General features: G+C 45.8%; 1 protein-coding gene across 1 annotated transcript; it reads right to left on the reverse strand.

The window, feature by feature from the left end:
• Positions 1 to 517: 517 nt before the first annotated feature.
• Positions 518 to 26,510, reverse strand: LOC141178676 (uncharacterized). Its single transcript, XM_073660564.1, has 5 exons — positions 26,430 to 26,510; positions 20,907 to 21,056; positions 20,598 to 20,777; positions 19,922 to 20,012; positions 518 to 3,232 (listed from the first exon to the last, which is right to left on the reverse strand). Exons 1-5 carry the CDS (start codon positions 26,508 to 26,510, stop codon positions 1,623 to 1,625), a joined length of 2,112 nt encoding a protein of 703 aa, XP_073516665.1. The 3' UTR covers positions 518 to 1,622.
• Between the last annotated feature and the right edge of the window lie 1,162 nt (positions 26,511 to 27,672).

Consider the following 27,672-nt stretch of genomic DNA (forward strand, 5'->3'; position numbering starts at 1 on the left):
TGTGAGTGGTTGTAGTACCTAGGATCATCTAGGGATAATTAGGGTGATACGACAGAAAGTGGGGGTGCCACAACTTGCGCTCTTTTAGGGTGTAAACCTCAGCGGAAAGGAAGGGTAAATAATGAGGGATAACAAATAGGGAAAGGAGTGAGGCTCCATCCCCACCTCCCCTACCTGCCTTTAACCCCTGATTTAATTTATATGGCCTAGGAATTACATACATTTTTTTCATTTCTATAGTGCCAATTTGTAAAATTTGATCGGGAACATATGTAATAGTTCTTTTTTAATAAGGTATAAATAAAGTATATACATTTTAATGGAGATTTTTCTTTGTGAGACAAATTTACATACACACAGCTCTACTACATATGCACATTTACATACACACAGCTCTGCTACATATGCACATTTACATACATACACAGCTCTGCTACATATAATGTCTGTAAAGTGCTGTGGAATATGTTAGCGTTATATAAAAATAAAGATTATTATTATATGCAAATTTGCATACACAAACACTGTGTACACATTTCCTCATTTTGCAGTTCCTTCCAGGTCATATGAATGATTACATGATCGGAAAGGTCCTTGAGCTAGTCAGGTGGAAGGTTTTTCAGCTGCTCACTCAGGACGTGCAGCCTCTGTACAGGTCCTGGTACCTTCCCCTCCTGCTCTGCACCAATCAGTTAGATACAGGTGGGGCTGGAGGAGAGAGAGCAGTTCTCTCAGTGATCAGGAAGGACACTGTCTCAGCATTCTCCTCTGTCACAGGATGCTGCCTCCAGTTTATAAGACACACTTACTTATTAACAAGATATTTTCATGCTAAAAATATGTCTTATAGGCCAAGAAATATGATACGTTCTAAAATGATTTCCCTTTCTCATTTATTAATACGTCTGTTATATCTCTTTGTACAATGTGTCAATAACACATAGTTTATCTAAGTCTGAGTTATTTTTGATGGTCAACAAAATACAATTTTCCAGTAATTCATTTTTCACACTCTAGGTATGACAATGGCTTCTCTGTGTGGGATTTTTTACTTTTTAAGTGTTGTCCACTACATGGACAACACCTTCTCAATCCTCATGTTTGGTCCTGTTAAAATAAAAGCACTGATACAAACCTCCCATGGAGGCGTCGTTCAAGCGGTGTCAGCACTTGCGTTCCCGGGGCTCATGTGAGGTTGTTACGTCACGTGAGCTCTTCAGCCAATTAGTGCTGGCGTGATTGTCCCCATCTTCAGACAAATTGAACATCAAGTCAGAGAGCAGCCGCAGCCCTGGCTTCCTGTTGATGTTCAATGCATCTGAAGGCGGGGATAGTGAAGCCGTCCCTGATTAGACACAGGACTCATGTGATGTAACAACCTCACATGAGCCCCGGGAATGCGATTGCCGACACCGCTGGAATGGAAAATACGAGTCTTTTTATTTTAACAAGCCAAATATGAGGAATGACAAGGAATTGCCCTAATCGTGGACAACCCCTTTAAGAAAGTACAATTTTCGCTTAAAACATTTCCAACATTCTGAACATGAAAAAGGCTTCTCCCCTGTGTGCCTTCTCTGATGTTTTTTAATAGTTGATTTCCGTGTAAAACATTTCCCACATTAAAAACATGAAAAAGGCTTCTCCCCTGTGTGAACTCTTTGGTGACTAAGAAGAGATGATTTCTTCACAAAATATTTCCCACATTCTGAGCATGAAAAAGGTGTCTCCCCTGTGTGGGTTCTCTGGTGCACAACTAAACCTGCTTTCTGGTTAAAACATTTCCCACATTCTGAACATGAAAAAGGCTTTTCCCCTGTGTGGATTCTCTGGTGCCTATCAAGATGCGATTTCTGGTTAAAATATTTCCCACATTCTGAACATGAAAAAGGCTTCTCCCCTGTGTGGGTTCTCTGGTGCTTAATCAAAGCTGATTTACGGTTAAAATATTTCCCACATTCTGAACACGAAAAAGGCTTCTCCCCTGTGTGGATTCTCTTGTGGCTATAAAGATGTGATTTCCGGTTAAAATATTTCCCACATTCTGAACATGAAAAAGGCTTTTCCCCTGTGTGGATTCTCTTGTGGCTATAAAGATATGATTTCCGGTTAAAATATTTCCCACATTCTGAACATGAAAACGGCTTCTCCCCTGTGTGGATTCTCTTGTGGCTATAAAGATATGATTTCCGGTTAAAATATTTCCCACATTCTGAACAGGAATAAGGCTTCTCCCCTGAGTGAATTCTCTGGTGACCAAGAAGAATTGATTTTGTCACAAAACATTTTCCACATTTTGAACATGAAAAAGGCTTCTCCCCTGTGTGAGCTCTTTGGTGACGAAGAAGACATGATTTATTCCCAAAACATTTCCCACATTCTAAACATGAAAAAGGCTTCTCACCTGTGTGGGTTCTCTGGTGGTTAACAAAAAGTGATTTATAGTTAAAACATTTCCCACATTCTGAACAGGAAAAAGGCTTCTCCCCTGTGTGACTTCTCTGGTGTATAACAAGATTCCATTTCTGGATAAAATATTTCCCACATTCTGAACAGGAAAAAGGCTTCTCCCCTGTGTGAGTTCTCTGGTGTATAACAAGATTCCATTTCTGCATAAAATGTTTCCCACATTCTGAACAGGAAAATTGCTTCTCCCCTGTGTGTGTTCTCTGGTGCTTAACCAAATCTGATTTCTGGTTAAAACATTTTCCACATTCTGAACAGCAAAAAGGCTTCTCCCCTGTGTGAGTTTTCTGGTGCTTAACCAAATTTGATTTCCGGTTAAAATATTTCTCACATTCTGAACAGGAGTATGGCTTCTCACCTGTGTGACTTCTCTGGTGTATAGCAAGATGTGATTTCTGGTTAAAATATTTCCCACACTTGGAACAAGAAAATCTTTTCTCCACTGTGTGAATTTTTTGATGTTTAAAAAAAGGCTTTTCGAAGTGAAAATTATTTCCAGATTCTGAATGTGAAAATGGCTTCTTTGCTTTAGGAGCAATTTGTTTTTTAATTCTTATTTTTTTACTTTCATTTTCCTTAGCAGTCGGTAATGAATCAGAAGACGAGACCTGTTTCAAAGCATCAGATGACAGAACTTTGCTGTGAAGGGATGATGGTAAATCTGGAGTAATGGCATTCACTTCAATTGTATCATGTGGGATATCAAGATCATTTGATTTAAAAATTGAAGATGTCAGTTGTCCCTCTGATCTCCTGGTGAAGTCATCTGCCAAGAAGAAAAACAATTATTTTTGAATAAAATATACTTGAATTTTATATTGTTCAACATTTCTACTTAAACTGTCTGTAAAAATTGCAAGTTATATAAAAATATAGAATTATTCACTAAGACAATGACAGTTCACAGTCTAATAGAAAACCTCATAGGATGAACCAGTGGAGTGCGGTGTTCAACTGTTTATTCATTCTGCTTCCAAAATACGGAATAAAAAGCCACCAAACAATGTTATGTAGGTGAAAATTATAGCAATAACAACTTCTACTGATCTCACAAAAATCAAGCCCCCACTCAGGTCCATCACCTGTCAATGGAAAAACAGAGGTTTCCACATTATTAGTGACTAAAAGGCTCTTAAAAAGCAACATGGCTTCCATAAACCAATCCACCAATATCCGCTTCTCCCAAAGTCAAATCTCCCCCTCACTTCTGAGCCTTGCAGTGCGCCCAAACCACATTTAGCATCCATGTATTTGACATTACTATAGTGAGAAGAACCCACTTAATTTACGGTGTGTGTCTCCTGGAGCACAATCTGGGCACTATGTGTTGGGAATTAAAATAGTATTTTGGAATTTTCACTCTCCAACATCCACTACGTGCTAATTTCTAGAAAGTGCCTGTAGAGTCAAAATAGTCACTACTCCTAGGGGATTTCTACTGCTCTGGTTTTCTGCCATTTTGTCATATTAGGGCTTCTTCAAAAGAGGTGTCCCATCTCCTTTGTGTCCTGCTCTGTCACCAGGCGATGTCTTATTCATTCTGCAGGTGGTACTAGTAATGGAGGTGTCGGAGCAAGAAGCTCTAGGCGGCCCAGGCTCAGCCCAGCCACTAAGATTAGGGTGCCTGGGACCTATAGTACCATCCAGTCTGGCAGTATTGGTGTGTGTGCTGTCCAGCTTGAGTGATCAGCTTCCTGCTTTAGCCAACTGGAAAGCACCGCACCCTAGTAAAGCTCAGAGCATATTGCTGGAAGCTGCCAGATACAGGCTTGGTATCCTCTGGTTCAGTCCTCTGTACTCATCTCACAGCTTGTTTATTTGATTCCAGTTGTGACCCCGGCCCACTTACTGACTACTCTTGTGTCTTCTGATTTTGTATTTTCTCTGCCCTCCTGGTTCTGACTCGGCTACCCGACTATTCTTCTTGCCAAGTCACACCACAGAATAGCAGGTAACACCGAGGCCCAAGCTTAGGGGTCTCTGTGTAAGTCCTTGTTCATCACCCTTTAATGCTTAAAGGGTGATGAACAAGAAAATTCCTGAGATCTGGAAAACGGGGTGGATAGTGCCAAGCCTGTTCGTAGGAGCCATCTTTTCAGCTGCCAGGTGCCCATGAACAGGGCCCCAATACATTGTGTCTGCAAATTATTCCAGCAAGATCTGCATTCAAATAGCTAAAACCTTTCTTTCTTAACCTGCCATGTGCCCAGACAGAAGTGTATAACTGTATATAGGGGATTGTCGGATTCAAGAGAAGTTGGAAAATAATTTGCAAAAGTCCATTTGTTTTCTATTATCCTTTGTGAAGATTTCCAAAGTTATCACCACATAAAGTGACACACGTCAGATGTGAAAATTGGGGCCTAATTAGGAACACAAAACTGGCTGCAGGAAGAGGTTAAATCAGAGTATTTTGGACATTAACTACTGTAGTCAAAAATTGTGGCATTTGGTTTTTATACCTTGAGAAAGGCGCTGATCCCGCGCAGAAACGAGTTGGTATTAATAAAAATAGCCTCTTCATTCCTGCAGCGCAGCCTGCCTAAACGTGCCAGCTTCCATTTTTTGCCTAGTCAAAAACTGTGAGCATAGACAATAACACATCTACTAAAATGACCAAACTCAACAGTCTTCATCAATAAAAGATGAGTAACTACTGGTGAAACCTCTCTGGGGTAATTAGAGTATGGGGCTTGGTGGCTCTTGGCAATCTAAACTATCGTAAGGGACAATATTTTCTATCAGATGAGTTTCAAGAAGAAATATTAGACATTCAAGGAGAACTTTTTATAATAGTGCAGGGATGAGGTGTCTTAAATTTAGATCTAAGGCATTTGGAAGAGGCAATGGAGATCTTTTTAAAAGACTACCAGGGAGTTACAGAGTCAAATAAGTGAGGCAGGACAATCCCACCACAATCAAACCATCACACAGAACAAACCTGTAAAAAATAGACATAAAATAAAAGAAAATGTTACATCCCCAACAACAACATATGTATGGGGGGAGAACTCCGACACTAAACCGGAGTTGCATTAATTTATGGTGGACCACTGGAGCTACTATGAGTCCTGGCCAGAAGAGTAGAGAAAGTATTAGCGCCCCCATTTCAGGAGAGATTGTGCAGTAATCTGAATTCATTAGGACCGAAAACATAATGGAATTTATGATGTGGAGTGAATCCATGAAACCAGGACTCAAGCCATGCCAACACATCTCCTGCAGGCGGGAATAAATGTACACTGCTCAAAAAAAATAAAGGGAACTCTTAAACAACAGAATATACAGTTATATGAAAAAGTTTGGGCATCCCTATTAATCTTAAGCTTAATGATTTTTAAAAATTGGTGTTTTTGCAACAGCTATTTCAGTTTGATATATGTAATAACTGTTGGACACAGTAATGTTTCTGCCTTTAAATGAGGTTTATTGTACTAACAGAAAATGTGCAATCTGCATTCAAACAAAATTTGACAGGTGCATAAGTATGGGCACCCTTATCATTTTCTTGTTTTAAATACGCCTACCTACTTTTTACTGACGTACTAAAGCACTTTTTTGGTTTTGTAACCTCATTGAGCTTTGTACTTCATAGCCAGGTGTATGCAATCATGAGAAAAGCTACTTAAAGTGGCCACTTGCAAGTTGTTCTCCTGTTTGAATCTCCTCTGAAGAGTGGCATCATGGGCTTCTCAAAACAACTGTCAAATGATCTGAAAACAAAGATTATTCAACATAGTTGTTCAGGGGAAGGATACAAAAAGCTGTCTCAGAGATTTCACTTGTCAGTTTCCACTGTGAGGAACATAGTAAGGAAATGGAAGAACACAGGGACAGTTCTTGTTAAGGCCAGAAGTGGCAGGCCAAGAAAAATATCAGAAAGGCAGAGAAGAAGAATGGCGAGGTCAGTCAAGGACAATCCTCAGACCACCTCCAGAGAGCTGCAGCATCAACTTGCTGCAGATGGTGTCACTGTGCATCGGTCAACTATACAACGCACTTTGCACAAGGAGAAGCTGTATGGGAGAGTGATGCGAAAGAAGCCGTTTCTGCAAGCACGCCACAAACAGAGTCGGCTGAGGAATGCAAAAACACATTTGGAGAAGCCAATTTCTTTTTGGAAGAAGGTCCTGTGGACTGATGAAACCAAGATTGAGTTGTTTGGTCATACAAAAAGGCGTTATGCATGGCGGCAAAAAAACACAGCATTCCAAGAAAAACACTTGCTACCCACAGTAAAATTTGGTGGAGTTTCCATCATGCTTTGGGGCTGTGAGGCCAATGCCGGCACCGGGAATCTTGTTAACGTTGAGGGACGCATGGATTCCACTCAGTATCAGCAGATTCTTGACAATAATTGTAGTACCGGCGTCCCTGCCCTCTGCTAGGCAGGGACGCTGTTCCCCTCACCGCTCTGCTCCGTGCCCGGCGTCCCTCTCCCGCTCTGCTGGCAGCGCGCGCTCCTTCCCGGCCACTGTGCTTAGGGCGGGCGCGCGCCCTCCCTCTTAAAGGGGCCGCGCGCGCCGTCCTAAGGAGTCCCCGGCCAATGGCCGGAGGACTTTACCATATATAAGGCACCTCCTCCAAAATGGAGGTGCCCGAGCAATGTTGTTGCACCGTTCTACTCTGCTTCAGCCCTCAGGTCCCTTGCCAGTTACCTGCCAGATTCCTGCCAGCTTGCTGTCCTAATCCTGCCTGATTTCCTGTTACCTGCCTGCCTGCCTGAGGTCCGACGGTCTGCCTTACAACTCCGGTCAGTCTGTCTAAGGACCAACTTGCCCGCTCACCTGGGAGCACACATCAGCTACCTGCCTGCTTGCCTGAGGTCCGACAGTCTGCCTTACAACTCCGGTCAGTCTGTCTATTGACCAGCTTGCCCGCTCACCTGGGAGCGCTTCTCCGCTACCTGCCTGCTTGCCTGCCCGGAGGCTCCGCTGTCACGTGCTGTGACCACCAGCTATTCCAGACTCTTGCCCGCTTACCTGGGAGCGCTTCTCCGCTACCTGCCTGCTTGCCAGCCCGGAGGCTCCGCTGTCACGTGCTGTGACCACCAGCTATTCCAGACTCTTGCCCGCTCACCTGGGAGCGCTTCTCCGCTACCTGCCTGCTTGCCAGCCCGGAGGCTCCGCTGTCACGTGCTGTGACCACCAGCTATTCCAGACTCTTGCCCGCTCACCTGGGAGCGCTTCTCCGCTACCTGCCTGCTTGCCTACCTGGAGGCTCCGCCGTCACGTGCTGTGACCACCTGCTATTCCAGAGACTCTCGCTTGCTCACCTGGGAGCACACATCCTCCATCTGCCTTGCTAGCCTACCTGGAGGTTCAGCCATCACAGGTCGTACCTACCCTTTACCTAGAGACTGCCCCGGTCACTTGCCGTGACCTCCAGCCCGTTCTTCCAGAGACTGCCCCGGTCACTTGCCGTGACCTCCAGCCCGTTCTTCCAGAGACTGCCCTGATCACTTGCCGTGACCTCCTGCCCGTACACCCAGAGACTGTCCCGGTCACCTGCTGTGACTGCCTGCCTGGTCGCCACCCGCTCCCTTACAAGGACCGCTCCCTTGTATAGTAGCCCAGAGGTTCCGCCTCCCAGACCCGTTACAGTTTGCTCGGGCCATGGAACCCGGTGGCATCCAAGCTCCCTCGCTCTCGGACCTGTGTCATGAACTGTCCCGTCAGAGGTCCCAACAGGAGTCCATCCTGGGTCACCTGCGGAATGTCAATACTCGCCTGGACACTCTGACTGCTCCACCAACAACCTCCGCCAGTGCCATGTCTCGCAATCCGGCAGCTCCGCTGTCCACTAACACCATGATATCCTACCCCGGACCTCGGCTTTCTGCACCTCCTCGCTTCGGAGGCGACTCAGCCCAGGCTCGGGGCTTCATAAATCAGTGCACCCTGCACTTTGAACTATTGTCCCACCAGTTTAACTCCGACCGAGCCAAAATTGCATTCATCATGTCCCACCTCACCGGGGAGGCCCTGGCCTGGCTAAATCCTCTATGGGAGAGAGGAGACCCCCTGGTGTCCAACTTGCCTGCTTTTCTCACGGCTTTCCGGAAAGTCTTCGACGAACCCGGACGGAAGACCTCATCCGCATCATCGTTGCTACGCCTCCGTCAGGAAAGTCTCACCGTGGGCCAATATGCCATACGGTTCCGTACCCTTGCCTCGGAGCTGGCCTGGGATAACGACGCTCTGGTTTCCGTCTTCTGGGAGGGTCTGTCCGGCCGTATTAAAGATGAACTTGCCGGTCGGGACATTCCTACCACTCTCGATGACTTAATAACTCTTGCCACCCGGATTGACCTACGGTTCCAGGAGCGTGCCAGAGAGGTCACCCGTGAGAGGAGGTTACCACGTCTAGCTCCTACTTTTCAGAAACCCGTCACTCCTTCTGTCTCTAACCAGGTACACCCTCTTGAGCCTATGCAGGTCGACCAGACCAAGATGGTCAAGACCCGTCAGGACTTACGCCGTGCCGAGGGGACCTGCTTCTACTGTGGCAGTAAGGAGCACCGGATCCGTGCCTGCCCGGAGAGGTCGGGAAACGCCTGTGTCTAGGTTCGCTCAGAGAGGTCCACCTAGACAAGAATAAATCCTCTCCATCCCTGCTGTTGTCAGTTTCAATCGTCTACGGGGAGAACCGTTATTTCGAACTAGCCCAACTGGACTCTGGAGCAGCCGGGAATCTTATTTCACAGTCCCTGGTAGAGAAATACCGCATCCCCACCAAACCTCTGGCTGTACCCTTGTCTGTTGCTGCCGTGGATGGGGGGCTCTTACCACGCCCCATCCAACTCATCACCGAATCCATTACTCTGCAGGTGGGAATGCTGCATTCTGAAAGTATCTCCTTCCATGTTCTGCCTGGACTCTCTCACGCCCTCTTGTTAGGCCTACCTTGGCTCCAGAAACATGCACCCGTTCTTGACTGGCAGACCGGAGAAGTCCTTCGCTGGGGACAGGGCTGCCATAAGACCTGTCTGGTTCCCGTTCATCCCGTCCGTCCTTCTCCTACCCCAGCTAATCTACCTGGACTTCCGATTCCTTATTGGTCTTATGCTGATGTCTTTAATAAAAAGGAGGCAGAGACACTACCCCCTCATAGACCATACGACTGCCCTATCGACCTGTTACCTGGTACTTCTCCTCCCCGTGGGCGTATTTATCCATTATCCGCTGCTGAGACCCGGTCGATGTCCGAATATATTGAGGAGAATCTGGCCAGGGGATTCATCCGGAAATCTACCTCCCCGGCGGGAGCAGGCTTCTTTTTCGTCAAAAAGAAGGACGGCTCTCTCCGTCCCTGTATAGACTATAGAGGCCTTAACCAGATCACGGTGAAGAATAAGTACCCCCTTCCGCTCATTCCGGAGTTATTTGATCGTCTGAGGGGGGCTAGAATCTTCACCAAACTGGACCTCCGTGGGGCGTACAACCTGGTTCGTATCCGTCAGGGGGATGAATGGAAGACGGCATTCAACACCCGGGACGGCCACTATGAATATCTGGTAATGCCCTTTGGCCTCTGTAACGCTCCTGCCGTCTTTCAAGAGTTGGTCAATGACATCTTCCGGGACCTTCTCTACTCCTGCGTAGTGGTGTACCTGGACGACATCTTGGTCTTCTCTCCAGATCTCCAGACTCACCGGAGAGATGTTCGTCAGGTCCTGCTCAGGCTCAGGCAGAACCATCTCTACGCTAAATATGAGAAGTGCCTCTTTGAGCAGACCTCGCTTCCGTTTCTGGGCTACATTATCTCTCAGACCGGCCTACAAATGGATCCTGAGAAACTGTCTGCCATCGAGAAATGGCCCCGACCAGAGGGGCTGAAGGCTATTCAACGGTTCCTGGGCTTCGCCAACTATTACCGCCTCTTCATCCCGCACTTCTCTTCCCGGACTGCCCCAATTTCCGCGCTCACCCGTAAGGGTACTAATCCCAAAGAGTGGCCGCCCGAAGCAGAGGAGGCCTTTCTTTCCCTAAAACAGGCCTTCTCTTCCGCCCCGGTGCTGCATCGCCCGGACGGCAACAAGCAGTTCTTCCTGGAAGTTGACGCCTCCTCCTCTGGAGCCGGAGCGGTACTTACTCAAAAATCATCTTCCGGGAGAATGGTAACTTGTGGCTTCTTCTCCAAACTCTTCTCCTCTTCTGAGCGCAACTATTCCATAGGAGACCGAGAGTTATTGGCCATCAAGCTGGCGTTGGAGGAGTGGCGTTACCTACTCGAGGGGGCTCTTCATCCGGTAATAATTTACACTGACCACAAGAACTTGGCTTACCTCCAGCATGCCCAGAGACTTAACCCGCGCCAAGCCCGGTGGTCCTTGTTTTTTGCTCGCTTTGATTTTGTTCTTCATTTTCGCCTGGCTGACAAAAACGTCAAAGCAGACGCCTTGTCCCGATCCTTTCTGGTGTCCGATCTCGAGGAAGAACCTAAACATATCATCGATCCCGCCAGAGTAATGCAGGTGGCTCCCGTGAGTCTAAATCGTCTCCCTCCCGGTAAGACGTTTGTTTCAGTACCTGATCGGGAGAAGATCCTACACTGGGGCCATTCGTCTAAACTAGCTGGCCACGCCGGTCAGAAAAAGACCCTCCAGCTTATTGCCCGGCACTATTGGTGGCCTACCCTGCACAAGGACATAATAGACTTTGTTTCTGCCTGTGTGTCCTGCGCCCGCAACAAAGTCCCGAGACATCTGCCAGCCGGACGCCTCCTTCCGCTTCCTGTACCTGCTGCCCCCTGGCAGCATATAGCAATGGACTTTATAACTGATCTCCCCGTCTCTGCCGGTTGTACGGTCATTTGGGTGGTCGCTGACCGCTTTTCCAAGATGGCTCACTTTATTCCCCTGCCAGGCCTTCCGTCTGCACCCGAGCTGGCTAAAGACTTTATCCGCCACATCTTCCGTCTTCATGGCCTGCCCCTCCACATCGTGTCGGATCGTGGGGTACAGTTCACCTCACGTTTCTGGAGAGCCACTTGTAAACTACTAGACGTCACCCTGGACTTCTCTTCCGCTTACCACCCACAGTCCAATGGTCAAGTGGAGCGGATCAATCAGAACCTGACCAGTTACCTCCGGCACTTCGTTAATGCCCACCATTCTGACTGGGTGGATCTCCTACCATGGGCCGAGTTCTCTTATAATAATCACGAGAGCGAATCCTCCTCCAAATCCCCGTTTTTTGTAGTCTTTGGTCAGCATCCTCGGATTCCTTTTCCTGTCTCCACCTCTGTGGACAACCCGGCTGCGGAATCTCTCGTTAGCAAATTTTCCTCCATATGGGAGAGTACCCGGTCCGCACTCCTTCTGTCATCCGAGCGTATGAAAAGACACGCTGACAAAAAACGCCTGGATCCTCCACAATTTCGTCCAGGAGATAAAGTCTGGCTCTCATCTAAATATGTTCGACTCAAGATACCTTCTTACAAGTTAGGACCTCGGTTCATCGGTCCTCTGGAGGTCATCAGTCAGATCAACCCGGTGGCCTATAAATTGAAACTCCCGGCCAACTTACGGATCCCTAACTCCTTCCATGTATCTCTCCTCAAACCCGTGGTGCTTAACTCTTTTTCCAAGTCTACAGGTACGCCTCCTGCTCCGGTTTCTGCTGAGGACGAGTTTGAGGTAGAGAACATTCTTGCCACCAAAAGGGTAAGAGGAAAGACCTTTTTTCTGGTAGATTGGAAGGGGTTTGGTCCTGAGGAGAGAACGTGGGAGCCCCGGGAGAACATCCATGCCCCTCTCATCCTAGCTAAATTTCTATCTGGCCTAAAAAAGGGGGGGCCTAAAGGGGGGGGTACTGTAGTGCCGGCGTCCCTGCCCTCTGCTAGGCAGGGACGCTGTTCCCCTCACCGCTCTGCTCCGTGCCCGGCGTCCCTCTCCCGCTCTGCTGGCAGCGCGCTCCTTCCCGGCCACTGTGCTTAGGGCGCGCGCGCGCGCCCTCCCTCCCTCTTAAAGGGGCCGCGCGCGCCGTCCTAAGGAGTCCCCGGCCAATGGCCGGAGGACTTTACCATATATAAGGCACCTCCTCCAAAATGGAGGTGCCCGAGCAATGTTGTTACTCTGCTTCAGCCCTCAGGTCCCTTGCCAGTTACCTGCCAGATTCCTGCCAGCTTGCTGTCCTAATCCTGCCTGATTTCCTGTTACCTGCCTGCCTGCCTGAGGTCCGACGGTCTAGCTTACAACTCCGGTCAGTCTGTCTAAGGACCAACTTGCCCGCTCACCTGGGAGCGCACATCAGCTACCTGCCTGCTTGCCTGAGGTCCGACGGTCTGCCTTACAACTCCGGTCAGTCTGTCTATGGACCAGCTTGCCCGCTCACCTGGGAGCGCTTCTCCGCTACCTGCCTGCTTGCCTGCCCGGAGGCTCCGCTGTCACGTGCTGTGACCACCAGCTATTCCAGACTCTTGCCCGCTCACCTGGGAGCGCTTCTCCGCTACCTGCCTGCTTGCCAGCCCGGAGGCTCCGCTGTCACGTGCTGTGACCACCAGCTATTCCAGACTCTTGCCCGCTCACCTGGGAGCGCTTCTCCGCTACCTGCCTGCTTGCCAGCCCGGAGGCTCCGCTGTCACGTGCTGTGACCACCAGCTATTCCAGACTCTTGCCCGCTCACCTGGGAGCGCTTCTCCGCTACCTGCCTGCTTGCCTACCTGGAGGCTCCGCCGTCACGTGCTGTGACCACCTGCTATTCCAGAGACTCTCGCTTGCTCACCTGGGAGCACACATCCTCCATCTGCCTTGCTAGCCTACCTGGAGGTTCAGCCATCACAGGTCGTACCTACCCTTTACCTAGAGACTGCCCCGGTCACTTGCCGTGACCTCCAGCCCGTTCTTCCAGAGACTGCCCCGGTCACTTGCCGTGACCTCCAGCCCGTTCTTCCAGAGACTGCCCTGATCACTTGCCGTGACCTCCTGCCCGTACACCCAGAGACTGTCCCGGTCACCTGCTGTGACTGCCTGCCTGGTCGCCACCCGCTCCCTTACAAGGACCGCTCCCTTGTATAGTAGCCCAGAGGTTCCGCCTCCCAGACCCGTTACAATAATGTTCAAGAATCAGTGATAAAGTTGAAGTTATGCAGGGGATGGATCTTTCAGCAAGACAATGATCCAAAACACCGCTCCAAATCTACTCAGGCATTCATGCAGAGGAACAATTACAATGTTCTGGAATGGCCATCCCAGTCCCCAGACCTGAATATCATTGAACATCTGTGGGATCATTTGAAGAGGGCTGTCCATGCTCGGCGACCATCAAACTTAACTGAACTGGAATTGTTTTGTAAAGAGGAATGGTCAAAAATACCTTCATCCAGGATCCAGGAACTCATTAAAAGCTACAGGAAGTAACTATAGGCTGTTATTTTTGCAAAAGGAGGATCTACTAAATATTAATGTCACTTTTCTGGTGAGGTGTCCATACTTATGCACCTGTAAAAAAATTTAGAATGCAGATTGCACATTTTCTGTTAGTACAATAAACCTCATTTCAAGGCAGAAACATTACTGTGTCCAACAGTTATTACATATATCAAACTGAAATAGCTGTTGAAAAAACACCAATTTTTAAAAAACATTAAGCTTAAGATTAATAGGGGTGCCCAAACTTTTTCATATAACTGCAACTCCAAGTAAAACTTCTGTGAAATCAAACTGTCCACTTAGGAAGCAACACTGATTGACAATCAATTTCACATGCTGTTGTGCAAATGGAATAGACAATAGATGGAAATTATTGGCAATTATCAAGACACCCTCAATAAAGGAGTGGTTCTGCAGGTGGGGACCACAGACCATATCTCAGTACTAATGCTTTCTGGCTGATGTCTTGGTCACTTTTGAATGTTGGTTGTGCTTTCACACTCGTGGTAGCATGAGACGGACTCTACAACCCACTGAAGTTGCTCAGGTAGTTCAGTTCATCCAGGATGGTACATTAATGCGAGCTGTGGCAAGAAGGTTTGCTGTGTCTGTCAGCGTAGTGTCCAGTGGCTGGAGGCGCTACTAGGAGACAGGCCAGTACACCAGGAGAAGTGAAGGGGGCCGTAGGAGGGCAACAACCCAGCAGCAGGACCGCTACCTCCGCCTTTGTGCAAGGAGGAACTGGAGGAACACTGCAAGAGCCCTGCAAAATGACCTCCAGCAGGCCACAAATGTGCATGTGTCTGCACAAACGGTTAGAAACTGACTCCATGAGGGTGGTATGAGGGCCCGACGTCCACAGATGGGGGTTGTGCTCACAGCCCAACACTGTGCAGGACACTTGGCATTTGCCACAGAGCACCAGGATTGGCAAAGTCGCCACTGGCACCCTGTGCTCTTCACAGATGAAAGCAGGTTCACACTGAGCACATGTGACAGAGTCTGGAGACGCCATGGAGAGCGATCTGCTGCCTGCAACATCCTTCAGCATGACCGGTTTGGCAGTGGGTCAGTAATGGTGTGGGGTGGCATTTCTTTGGAGGGCCACACAGCCCTCCATGTGCTGGCCAGAGGTAGCCTGACTGCCATTAGGTTACGAGATGAGATCTTCAGACCCCTTGTGAGACCATATGCTGGTGCAGTTGACCCTAGGTTCCTCCTAACGCAGGACAATGTCAGACCTCATGTGGCAGGAGTGTGTCAGCAGTTCCTGCAAGATGAAGGCATTGAAGCTATGGACTGGCCCGCCCATTCCCCAGACCTGAATCCGATTGAGCACATCTGGGACATCATGTCTCGCTCCATCCACCAACGTCACGTTGCACCACAGACTGTCCAGGAATTGGCGAATGCTTTAGTCCAGGTCTGGGTGGAGATCCCACAGGAGACCATCAGCAACCTCATCAGGAGCATGCCCAGGCGTTGTAGGGAGGTCATACAGGCACGTGGAGGCCACACACAATACTCAGCCTCATTTTGACTTGTTTTAAGGACATTACATCAAAGTTGGATCAGCCTGTAGTGTGTTTTTTCACTTTAATTTTGGGGGTGACTCCAAATCCAGGCCTCCATTGGTTAATAAATTTGATTTCCATTGATGATTTTTGTGTGATTTTGTTGTCAGCACATTCAGCTTTGTACAGAACAAAGTATTCAATGAGAATATTTCATTCATTCAGATCTAGGATGTGTTATTTGAGTGTTCCCTTTATTTTTTTGAGCAGTGTATATTACAACCATCAGCCACGCTCAACTTAGAGATATATCATGGCACATGTGTAATGTTTTTTTTTGTTTAGTTTATCACAATCCTGTTTGAAGTTAGATTTAACCCCTTAACCCCCGAGGGTGGTTTGCGCGTTAATGACCAGGCCAATTTTTACAATTCTGACCACTGTCACTTTATGAGGTAATTACTCTGGAACGCTTCAACGGATCCCCCTGATTCTGAGAATGTTTTTTCGTGACATATTGTACTTCATGATTGTGGTAAAATTTCTTCGATATCACTTTCGTTTATGTGTGAAAAAAACGGAAATTTGGCGAAAATTTAGAAAATTTTGCAATTTTCAAAATTTGAATTTTAATGCCTTTAAATCAGAGAGATATGTCACACAAAAGAGTTAATAAATAACATTTCCCACATGTCTACTTTACATCAGCACAATTTTGGAACCAAAATTTTTTTTTGCTAGGGAGCTATAAGGGTTAAAAGTTGACCAGCGATTTCTCATTTTTCCAACAAAATTTACAAAACCATTTTTTTAGGGACCACATCACATTTGAAGTGACTTTTAGAGGTCTTTATGACAGAAAATACCCAAAAGTGACACCATTCTAAAAACTGCACCCCTCAAGGTGCTCAAAACCACATTCAAGAAATTTATTAACCCTTCAGGTGCTTCACAGGAATTTTTGGAATGTGGAAGAAAAAAATTAACATTTAACTTTTTTCACAAAAATGTTACCTTAGACTCAATTTTTTTTATTTTCGCAGGGGTAACAAGAAAAAATGGACCCCAAAATTTGTTATGCAATTTCCCCTGGGCACGCAGATACCCCATATGTGGGGAAAAAACAATTTGCTTGAATAATTAGCGGACGCCATGTTGCTTTTGGAGAGCCCCTGTGTGCCTAAACATTGGAGCTCCCCCACAAGTTACCCCATTTTGGAAACTAGACCCCCCAAGGCACCTATCTAGATGCATAGTAAGCACTTGGAACCCCCAGGTGCTTCACAAATTGATTCGTAAAAATGAAAAATTATTTTTTTTTCCACTTTTTCATTTTTACGAATCAATTTATGAATCACCTGGGGGTTCCAAGTGCTCACTATGCATCTAGATAGGTTCCTTGGGGGTTCTAGTTTCAAAAATGGGGTCACTTGTGGGGGAGCTCCAAAGTTTAGACACACAGGGGCTCTCCAAACTCGACATGGTTCCAATTTGTTAGCGGACACCATGTCGCGTTTCGCCATATTTTGAGAGCTATAATTTTTCTATATTTCGGCTGACAGAGTCATGTGATGGCTTGTTTTTTGCGGGATGAGTTGATGTTTTTATTTGTGCCAGTTTCAGGCACATGACAGTTTTTGATCGCTTTTTATTCCGATTTTTGGGAGGCAGAATAAACAAAAAACAACAATTCAGGAATTGTTCTTTTTTTATTTTTTTATTCTGTTCCGCGTGTGGTAAAATTGATAAGGCAGCTTTATTCTTCGGGTCAGTACGTTTACAGCGGTACCACATTTATATAGTTTTTCTATGTTTTGGCGCGTTTACACAATAAAAGCTATTTTATAGAAAAAATTATTTTTTAGCATCGCTTTAGTCTGAGAGCTATAACTTTTTTATTTTGGGGCTGATGGAGCTGTACGGCTTGTTTTTTGCGGGACGAGATGACATTTTCAGCAGTACTATTTTTATTTATATTCGTCTTTTTGATCGCGTGTTATTCCATTTTTTGTTTGGCGGTATGATGATAAAGCATTGTTTTTTGCTTCGTTTTTTATTTTTTTTACCGTGTTCACTGAAGGGGTTAACTAGTGGGACAGTTTTATAGGTCAGGTCGTTCCGGATGCGGCGATACCAAATATGTGTACTTTTATTGGTTTTTTTGGGGGTTTTTTTTGGTTTTTTTTTTCATAATATTTATTGATGGGTACATTATATTTTTATTTTTGGTGGATTATTTTTTTTTTTTTTTTCACTTTCTGACAGTTTTTTTACTTTTTTACTTTGTCCCACTATGGGACTTTCACTTTTTTTTCTCTGATTGCCTGCATGGCATAGGAATGGAGTACCATCCCGGTGCCGTGCAGGCTGTCAGAGCTGGACAGGGAGAAGATAATTTGGAGATGCACTGCGCATGTCCAAAAAATCTTCCTGCTGTCTGGTGACCCGGATGTTGTCATGACGACATCGGGTCGTCATGGCAACATCCTGAAAGCCGCGGCAGACCAGCGCTGGAGGCCGGAAGAGGAGGTGAGTATACCGATCACCTCCCCTTAGCCACCGCAATGCTGCGATCGACTTCGATCGCAGCATTGCGGGGGTTAATACGCCGGGAGCAGTGCGGGACCGCTCCCTGCACATAGTACCGGGTGTCAGCTGTGACAATCAGCTGACACCCGGCGGCGATCGCGCCCGCACAGGCTGTGTGCGGGCGCGATCGCCATGACGTACTAATATGGCACAGGCTCTTAAAGCCCAGTGCACAGATGCGTATTAGTACGTCATAGGTTGTAAAGGGGTTAAAATAAATTTTAAAGTTTAGAAAAAGGGAAACTCTGTTATTATACAGAAATTCACACTTGGCCCTCACTGCACATTTAATGTTGTTGATCATAAATGTGAAGTTTGGCCAGAAAGACTGGACCTGGTCTTGTAGGGACCATATGAGGACATTCAGCAGCACAGAAGGGAGAGAAGGTAGATTCATGCAATAAGATATCAGGGATCTAGAAAGCCAACAGCATCATTACCGTTCGTTTTCTCTTACAGGTCCATCATAATTTAGATTTTCTCACTTGTCAGCACATATTACATACTCTGCCATTTGGCTTTGCAGTTTACAGATCTGGGCAGCTAACGGTCAGCATCTACTAATCCCAGGGGGTAGGTAGATCCTCCAGGTTGTAAGTTCTAGAGAAAATGGCTTTTAACCCCTTAAGCCCCGGAGCATTTTCCGTTTTTGCATTTTGGTTTTTTGCTCCCCTTGTTCCCAGAGCCATAGCGTTTTTATTTTTTGGTCTATATGGCCATGTGAGGGCTTATTTTTTGTGGGACGAGTTGTACTTTTCAACGCCATTACTAGTTTTACCATGTCGTGTACGGGAAAACGGGAAAAAAATTCCAAGCGCCGTGAAATTGCAAAAAAAGTGCAATACCACTGAGGTTTTTTTTGTTTGTTTTTTACCACGTTCACTGAATGCTACAACTGACCTGCCATTATTATTCTCCAGGTCATTACGAGTTTGTAGACACAAAACATGTAGAGGTTCTTTTTTATTTAAGTGGTGAAAAAAAATTTAAAAAAAAAAAAAAAATGGTGCCATTTTCCGAGACCCGTAGCGTCTCCATTTTTTGGGATCTGGGGCCAGGTGAGGGCTTATTTTTTGTGCACCGAGCTGAAGTTTTTATAGATGCTATTTTGGGGTAGATCCGGTGTTTTGATCGCCCGTTATTGCATTTTATTGCAATTTTACGGCGACCAAAAAACGTAATTATGGCGTTTAGAATTTTTTTCTCATTACGCCATTTACCGATCGGATTAATTCTTTTTTTATATTGATAGATCGGGCGATTCTGAACGCGGCGATACCAAATATGTGTATGTGGGTTTTTTTTTTTAATGATTTTATTTTGAATGGGGCGAAAGGGGGGTGATTTAAACTAGAAGCAGCAACTGTCCGATCGCCTCTGCTACATACAGGGGACCAGCAGATCCCCTGTATGCAGCAGAAATGGTCCTGTGCTATGAGCGCCGACCACTAGGTGGCGCTCATAGCGACAGGATCATTACAACCACTGGTGTCTGCTGCAGACCCAGGGTTGTCATGACCACCCATCGGTGACCCGTGATCATGTGACGGGGTCGCCGATGGGTGGGGTAAGTGATGCTCTTCCAGGAAGCGCGCGTTAAATGCCGCTGTCGGAGATTGACAGCGGCATTTAATATGTTAACAGCCGCGGGTGGATCGCAATTCCACCCGCGCCTGTTGCAGGCACATGTTAGCTGTAATAATCAGCTGACATGTGCTCGGTTCAGTGCGGGCTCAGCGCCGGAGCCCTCACTGAACCGAGGGATAACGACATGCGCGTACTAATACGTGACATGTCGTTAAGGGGTTAATGCCCAAAATCATTTGAACAGTTTTTGGTGGAGCAGAATGTTGTGGTCTAGAGGCAAAATGGTGATCACATGATTGTAATACAGCCGGACTACACAACTGATAAAACAGATGCAGACAGTGACTGAGAAGAATCTGTGACTTCTCTGCATTTAGTGGTTACTACTCACCTGGGTAGTCATATGTAGGAATCTCCTCTTTACACTGCTCATCATCCCTCACATATGTCTCTGTAGTATTAATATGGGTCAGATCTTCACCCTGAAACAAATATTGTAAAAGTCACAGACAGATGGAGAAGTCCCATCTATGATCAGCTCTAATCCGGCCATCTCCACCGTTCTCATTACACAAATATAAAACATATAATACTGGTGGATAAAACAAGATGGAAGACAAGACCTTCACAGCCGTCTACACATCATAGGGGAGATCTCATGATACCTTCTCTCCATCTACCTGATGATCCTGAGGAACATTGGGATCTTCTTGTTTACAGTCCTGTGGAAGAAGAGGACGGGGACATCTCTCTGGTGTTGTCCTCTTACTGGATAGATCTGGAGGAAACACATACAGGGGACTGAATTCATTCTTTACATACAGATAATTATAGGCCGTGTGTATTTAGTCCTGTCTATTACCTGGTGATGTGAGGGGCTGGGGAACCTCCATCATGACGTCCTTGTACAGATCTTTGCGTCCTTCTAAATACTCCCACTCCTCCATGGAGAAATAGACAGCGACATCCTGACACCTTATAGGAACCTGACACATACAATGATACAGTCATCCCCCAATCCTTAATAGTGTTACTGTATAATGTCCCAGCATTCCCAGCAGTGTCACCTCTCCAGTCAGCAGCTCAATCATCTTGTAGGTGAGTTCTAGGATCTTCTGGTCATTGATGTCCTCATGTATCAGGGGGTGAGGTGGAGGCTCCGTGATTGGGCTCAGGGGTCTTCCCCATCCCTCAGACACAGGGGCCTGACAGAGCCCACTAGAGGTCTTCTTCACTACTGTGTAATCCTGGTTATGGAGAGACACATTAATAAATCTCACTCCAGACATTTCCAGAGTCCTCACCTCTCCAGTTCTGTCCATCTGTTATTCCCATAGATAAGAATGATGTAAGGTGACGTCATCAGAATCTCTCACCTCTCCAGTAAGCCGGAAGAGGATCTCTAGGGTGAGGTGTAATATCCTCTCTGCCATCTTGTCTCTGTCCATATCCATCTTTGATGGGTAAATCAGGAAAATTCTCTTATATAGAAGATCTTCACTGAGAGGATCTGATATTGTAGAGATCTGAATGAGAAGAAGATGAGCCGATGTAACATCATAAAAATCCTGGGTAATAATACAATTACTGGAGAGAATAAGGAAAACATATGAGGAGATATATTATTATACAGTATTTAGTTTTCTTCCTTACATCTAGTAATAAAACCTATATATTTTAGGCCACAGACAACAAGCAGTTCCTTCCTTTGAGTCTGCAGCTGAAGACGTTTCTCATAGACTCATCTTCCATAAAGTGAATTCTCTAATCATTTATTGACACTGGAATCGGCATTGGTAATACTGCAGGAGATATTCATTACACGTGACATGAGAAATAGCTACTTCATGAAGAAGACGACATCTTCATCTTCTACTTTGGCTCGGGAACATATTTGGTCAGAGTCAGTCACTGACTACATCACCCCCGGCCGTCTATATAAATGTTTCCCGTCTTCCTTAGACTTTAATCTTCTATCACATGACATCTCATGTCTGATTCACACACAGAAGTTTGAGGCACTTATAAAAGCTTATTTGTTTGCACAAATACCGAGGACAGAAATTATTTGAAACCAAAGTCTCTTTTGGGATTTATTTCTGGCCTTCAGCTTTTCTATATGACAAGAAAAGACACCAGAAAAAAGGCAGATATTAAAATGTTGCAACAGAAAATTGGCACCAACAATTTTTGTAAAAAGAAAAAAAAAACATGAAATATTTTTTTTTTTTTAATTAACTCTTTTGGGCATCAAAACAGAGATGTACACTGCAGGGGTGGCACAGATGCGGCTGTAACAAAAACCCTGGCAGTTTAACCACTTACTGCTGTCAAAAGCAAACATGGCATCTCAGAAGGTTGACAGAGTTCGGCTCAATGCCCCTTCTCCTTCAAGTACTCGATAGTATGGGGCTGCCTAGTTACTACGATATTTAAATGCCTAATAATGGTGTCTGGGCCTGCAATGTACGAAAGTCTATTTGGTCGGGCCAAAGGGAATGTCCAATAAGTTACCTTTTAACCCCCTCATACACATTAGACTAAAGTTGCATGAAAGCACTGATTTCGGGGAATTTGGTTGACTATATAATGTATTTGGGGGCCTGAATTTCACAAGCTAATCTGTTTGTTCTTCCTGTAGATAATCCTCCACTAGAGGAGTCTGGAGGCGACTCTCTCATACAGACCACAGGAAAGTTGGAATATTTGTGTGTATGGGGGAGTTGGGAGAGATAGCCATCTGCCAAATGACCGTTCGGCCAATATCTATCATGTGTATAGGGCCGTTAGTATTACACTGACAGGGATAATACAGTAGTACAGTGCATCACCTGAGCAATCAGAGGCTTGTATTTGTATGATCACACTAATGAGAGTTGGTTAACAAAGGTTTAACGTGAATAAAGATATCACAGTTTTGGCAACAAGAAATATCCATCACTGTTGGCAAAACAGACTCACTACACAATGTTAAGTCACGTCCATAACAACTTTATTATACTCTATTATCCTATACACGGTGACGTAGATAGAAATCACAAGTCCTACAGCAACATCTCTAATTGGGCCCCACCAACCTTAAAAAGGAGAATAATATATATACAGTACAGACCAAAAGTTTGGACACACCTTCTCATTTAAAGATTTTTCTGTATTTTCATGACTATGAAAATTGTACATTCACACTGAAGGCATCAAAACTATGAATTAACACATGTGGAATTATATACTTAACAAAAAAGTGTGAAACAACTGAAAATATGTCTTATATTCTAGGTTCTTCAAAGTAGCCACCTTTTGCTTTGATGACTGCTTTGCACGCTCTTGGCATTCTCTTGATGAGCTTCAAGAGGTAGTCACCGGAAATGGTTTTCACTTCACAGGTGTGCCCTGTCAGGTTTAATAAGTGGGATTTCTTGCCTTATAAATGGGGTTGGGACCATCAGTTGTGTTGTGCAGAAGTCAGGTGGATACACAGCTGATAGTCCTACTGAATAGACTGTTAGAATTTGTATTATGGCAAGAAAAAAGCAGCTAAGTAAAGAAAAACGAGTGGCCATCATTACTTTAAGAAATGAAGGTCAGTCAGTGCAAAAAATTGGTAAAACTTTGAAAGTGTCCCCAAGTGCAGTTGCAAAAACCATCAAGCACTACAAAGAAACTGGCTCACATGAGGACCGCCCCAGGAAAGGAAGACCAAGAGTCACCTCTGCTTCTGAGGATAAGTTTATCCGAGTCACCAGCCTCAGAAATCGCAGGTTAACAGCAGCTCAGATTAGAGACCAGGTCAATGCCACACAGAGTTCTAGCAGCAGACACATCTCTACAACAACTGTTAAAAGGAGACTTTGTGCAGCAGGCCTTCATGGTAAAATAGGAAACCACTGCTAAGGACAGGCAACAAGCAGAAGAGACTTGTTTGGGCTAAAGCACACAAGGAATGGACATTTGACCAGTGGACATCTGTGCTTTGGTCTGAAAAGTCCAAATTTGAGATCTTTGGTTCCAACCACCGTGTCTTTGTGCGACGCAGAAAAGGTGAACGGATGGACTCTACATGCCTGGTTCCCACCGTGAAGCATGGAGGAGGAGGTGTGATGGTGTGGGGGTGCTTTGCTGGTGACACTGTTGGGGATTTATTCAAAATTTAAGGCATACTGAACCAGCATGGCTACCACAGCATCTTGCAGCGGCATGCTATTCCATCCGGTTTGCGTTTAGTTGGACCATCATTTATTTTTCAACAGGACAATGACCCCAAACACACCTCCAGGCTGTGTAAGGGCTATTTGACCAAGAAGGGAGTGATGGGGTGCTGCGCTAGATGACCTGGCCTCCACAGTCACCAGACCTGAACCCAATCGACATGGTTTGGGGTGAACTGGACCGCAGAGTGAAGGCAAAAGGGTCAACAAGTCACCATTTCCGGTGACTACCTCTTGAAGCTCATCAAGAGAATGCTAAGAGTATGCAAAGCAGTTATCAAAGCAAAAGGTGGCTACTTTGAAGAAACTAGAATATAAGACATATTTTCAGTTGTTTCACACTTTTTTGTCAAGTATATAATTCCACATGTGTTAATTCATAGTTTTGATGCCTTCAGTGTGAATGTTCAATTTTCATAGTCATGAAAATACAGAAAAATCTTTAAATGAGAAGGTGTGTCCAAACTTTTGGTCTGTACTGTATATATAATATAATAAACATCTGTAATGTAATCAAGAATCCACATTGTGACTTTAGTTTCGTCCAAATTTTTCATATTAATACAGGAAGGAGAAGAAGAGCAGAGAGAAAAGAAGAAATTCAGGCAAAAAAGGAAGGGACTAAAAGAGAAAAGTAGACAGGGGGGAGGGGGATTGGGAAGGGGAGTGGGGAGAAGGGAAAAAAAAAAAAAAAAGAGGAAAAAATCACACCCCAGTCTAGGACAACCGTTTGAACAAAAATCCCCCAATGGCGATCATGTCTGAGAGTCGAGCTGCACAAGGCTTCCATATTCATTAGATTGCTTCAATTAAATCCAATAGAACCACGTTTTATAGAAGACCTCATATCTATTGTAGAGAGAAGCCGTCAAATCCTCCATGTACATTAAATCATTGACCTTAGAAATCCAGAGGGACGGGCTAGGTGGATTAACTTTCTTCCATAACAACGGAATACAAGCTCTGGCAGCCTTCACCAAAAATCTTAATAGGGAACGTTTGTAGGAGGAAATAGAAGTCTCACCGAGCTGTAGAAGGAATAGTTCAGGACTAGTGTTGAGCGAGTATGTTCTATTAACCCTTTCGCCGAGTATGCACTGGCCGAGCTCCGAGTATTTATAGCTGCTCAGTGATAAGGTTAAATCGCTCCCGTGTGCATGATTTGCTACTGTTTGACAGCTTTATTACATGTGAGGATGATGCGCCCCCAGGGCCGTGGGGTACTCGGCAGCCGGGCCTCTATGGATGCCGGTGGGGTTGGATATCACGGTGGCTGGCCCGGTCAGTGGCCCAGGGCGGTCACCCAAAAGGGGAATTATTTATAGGGGATTTGTAAAGTGTTCGTGACGCCACCTGTGGAATGCGGCTAAAGGGAGCCGCCGCTGCGGAGCAGTCCTCTGAGGCAGATGGTAGGGCAGCTTGTGATGGAACGGCTCCCCACAGGTGGAGCGGGCCTCAGGGCAGCATGGGGTAATGGATGGTGGTACAGGGGAGAGACGGCCAGGGCGGTTCAGGAAGAAATGACGGACACTCACACGGGGGTTCGCTTCAGTACCTTTACTGGTGTAGATGCAGGTATGGTCCAGGGTACTCGGTAGGCAGGGTGCACTTCTGGACTCTCACCAGTGAGTGGGTACAGGGCCCCCTGATCCATTACTTCCACTTGCTAAGCTTCTGACCTGCCTGGAGCTAGGCCTGGCTTAATTACTGTCTCTCTCTCTTGCACCTGCTGACCTGGTGGTAGGGCCTTCTCTTGGAGATCACTCTCCCTGGACGCTGGGGCCTCCGTGATTCCTAGCCCTGGTACAATAGTCAGCGTTGGTCGACCTGGGACTTGTAGTCCTCCAGGTATCCGGTGGTCCCTACTGGGTATAAAGGGGCCCCGTAGGCACGGACCCAGTGTCCGGTGTATAGTTTGGGATGAGCCTGGTACACTCCTCTGCCCCCTCGACTCCTCTCTCCTTTCCTCCTTACCGTCGGCCACCCTCAGGGCCCTCACTAGGCTTCAACTCGTGCTGTAGGCCTTGGCTCGCCTAAGCACAGCAGCCTGCGTGCTGCCTCTTCACTGATCTCCTAGCGTCAGCACACTCTCAGACTAAACACTGCACTCAACTGCCTGGCTCCACCCTCCATATATATATATCCCTAACAGGCTCCCTCTGGTGGTGTGAGGTTGTAGGGTGGAGGTGTGTTAATGTGTGAGGGCCTCTTGTGGAGAAGTCCATCCATGCACCCTACTGGGTTCTGTGGCACCCGTGGGCAGCAGGGCACCACAAGGAATGTCTATTTCTTACACATTCCTCACATGTAATAAAGCTGTCAAACAGTTGCAAATCATGCACACGGGAGCGATTTAACCTCATCACCGAGCAGCTATAAATACTCGGAGCTCGGCCCGAGCATACTCGGACAGAACATACTCGCTCAACCCTATTCAGGACCCATTTCAGATGAAATGCCTGTAATCGACTTGATAATGCTTTTCACTTTAGTCCAGAACAGTTGTAAAACCGGACAAGACCAAAAGATATGAAGGAAATCTCTCTCGTCTGATCCACATCTCCAACACTTAGGGTCAATAGAGGGGAACATTTTGTTCAACTTATCCGGGACCCTGTACCACCTTCAAAGGAGTTTGAAATTTGCTTCCGGAAGCCGAGAACTTATGGAAGATTTATGCGCTAAGGACAGCACCTTTTCCCTTTGTTCCATGGAGAGAGTGATACCCAAGTCCTCTTCCCATTGTGTTAAAAATCTGGGAGGAAGCTGATCCATTGCGTTAGTTAGCATTGAGTGTATGGAGAAAAGTGCATGACGAATCACCCCCTTACCCATGCAAAGATTAACCAACGCGGAAGGGGTTCGTGTATATTGAGCGTAATTTGGAAGGGAGTGAACAAAGTGATGCAGTTGGAGAGAATGCCATGTGCCCAGTTGTAAGGGATCAGTAATCGCTTGAAGTGCCTCTAAAGAAGGCCAATCATTATCTACACCAATCTGGAAAGCCCTAAACCTTCCCTGAGAAATCCAAAGTCTAAAAACAGGATTTGACAAACCAGTGGAGAAGTCCGGAGAGCCGATAGTAGGCGATAAAGGAGATGGAATGGGAAGGAGAAGTTTGCGTATCTCTGGTCTGGAGCAGCAGTAGAGTGTAGCAATAATTGTGGGATGAGATTTCAGTGAAGATTGTGAAAAGAAAGGTACCCAGGGGAGAGAAGCTAAAGTGGCCTCTGAAAAGCTTTGTTCTATTTGTACCCATGGCTTCGCCGAGGCATGCTTACACCAATCTATAACTCTAGACATAAGAGCAGATAAATAGTATGTTTTTACATCCGGAAGGCCCAAGCCTCCCCGACTTTTTGGTTTACATAGAAGGGATCGCTGGAGTCTAGCTGGTTTGTTAGCCCATATGAAACCTATTTGCAAGGACACGATAGATTTAAAAAAGAGCTAGGGATTTTAATGGGAAGAGTTTGAAAGAGATATAATATGTGAGGGAGGATATTCATTTTAAGAATTTCACATCTGCCAAACAAAGTAAAGTAAAGTTAAGATCATTTTGAACAATTAACTTTAGTGTTCTGGAGCAATGGTAAGAAATTAAGTTTGAAGATGGAATTAATATCAGCAGAGAGGAGAATGTCTAAATACTTCAGGGACTGAGATGACCAACGAAATTTGATTGAATTCTTTAATGAGGAAACTAATTTCAAAGGGAGATTTATATTCAAAAGCCTCTGACTTAGTTAAGTTGATTTTAAAATTAGACAAAAATGCATATTTTTAAATTCCAACATCAAGCTAGAGAGAGATACAATCAGGTTAGTTATGAAGAATCACAGGTCATCCGCATAGGCTGCAATTTTGTAAGAGATATTTTGAATCTTTAGACCCATAATGTCTGGGTTAGACCGGATACACCAAAAGAAGTGAGGAT

Source organism: Phyllobates terribilis, unplaced genomic scaffold (assembly GCF_046119375.1).
Source record: "Phyllobates terribilis strain yellow unplaced genomic scaffold, ASM4611937v1 Scaffold_29__1_contigs__length_15306474, whole genome shotgun sequence".
Classification (NCBI taxonomy): domain Eukaryota; kingdom Metazoa; phylum Chordata; class Amphibia; order Anura; family Dendrobatidae; genus Phyllobates; species Phyllobates terribilis.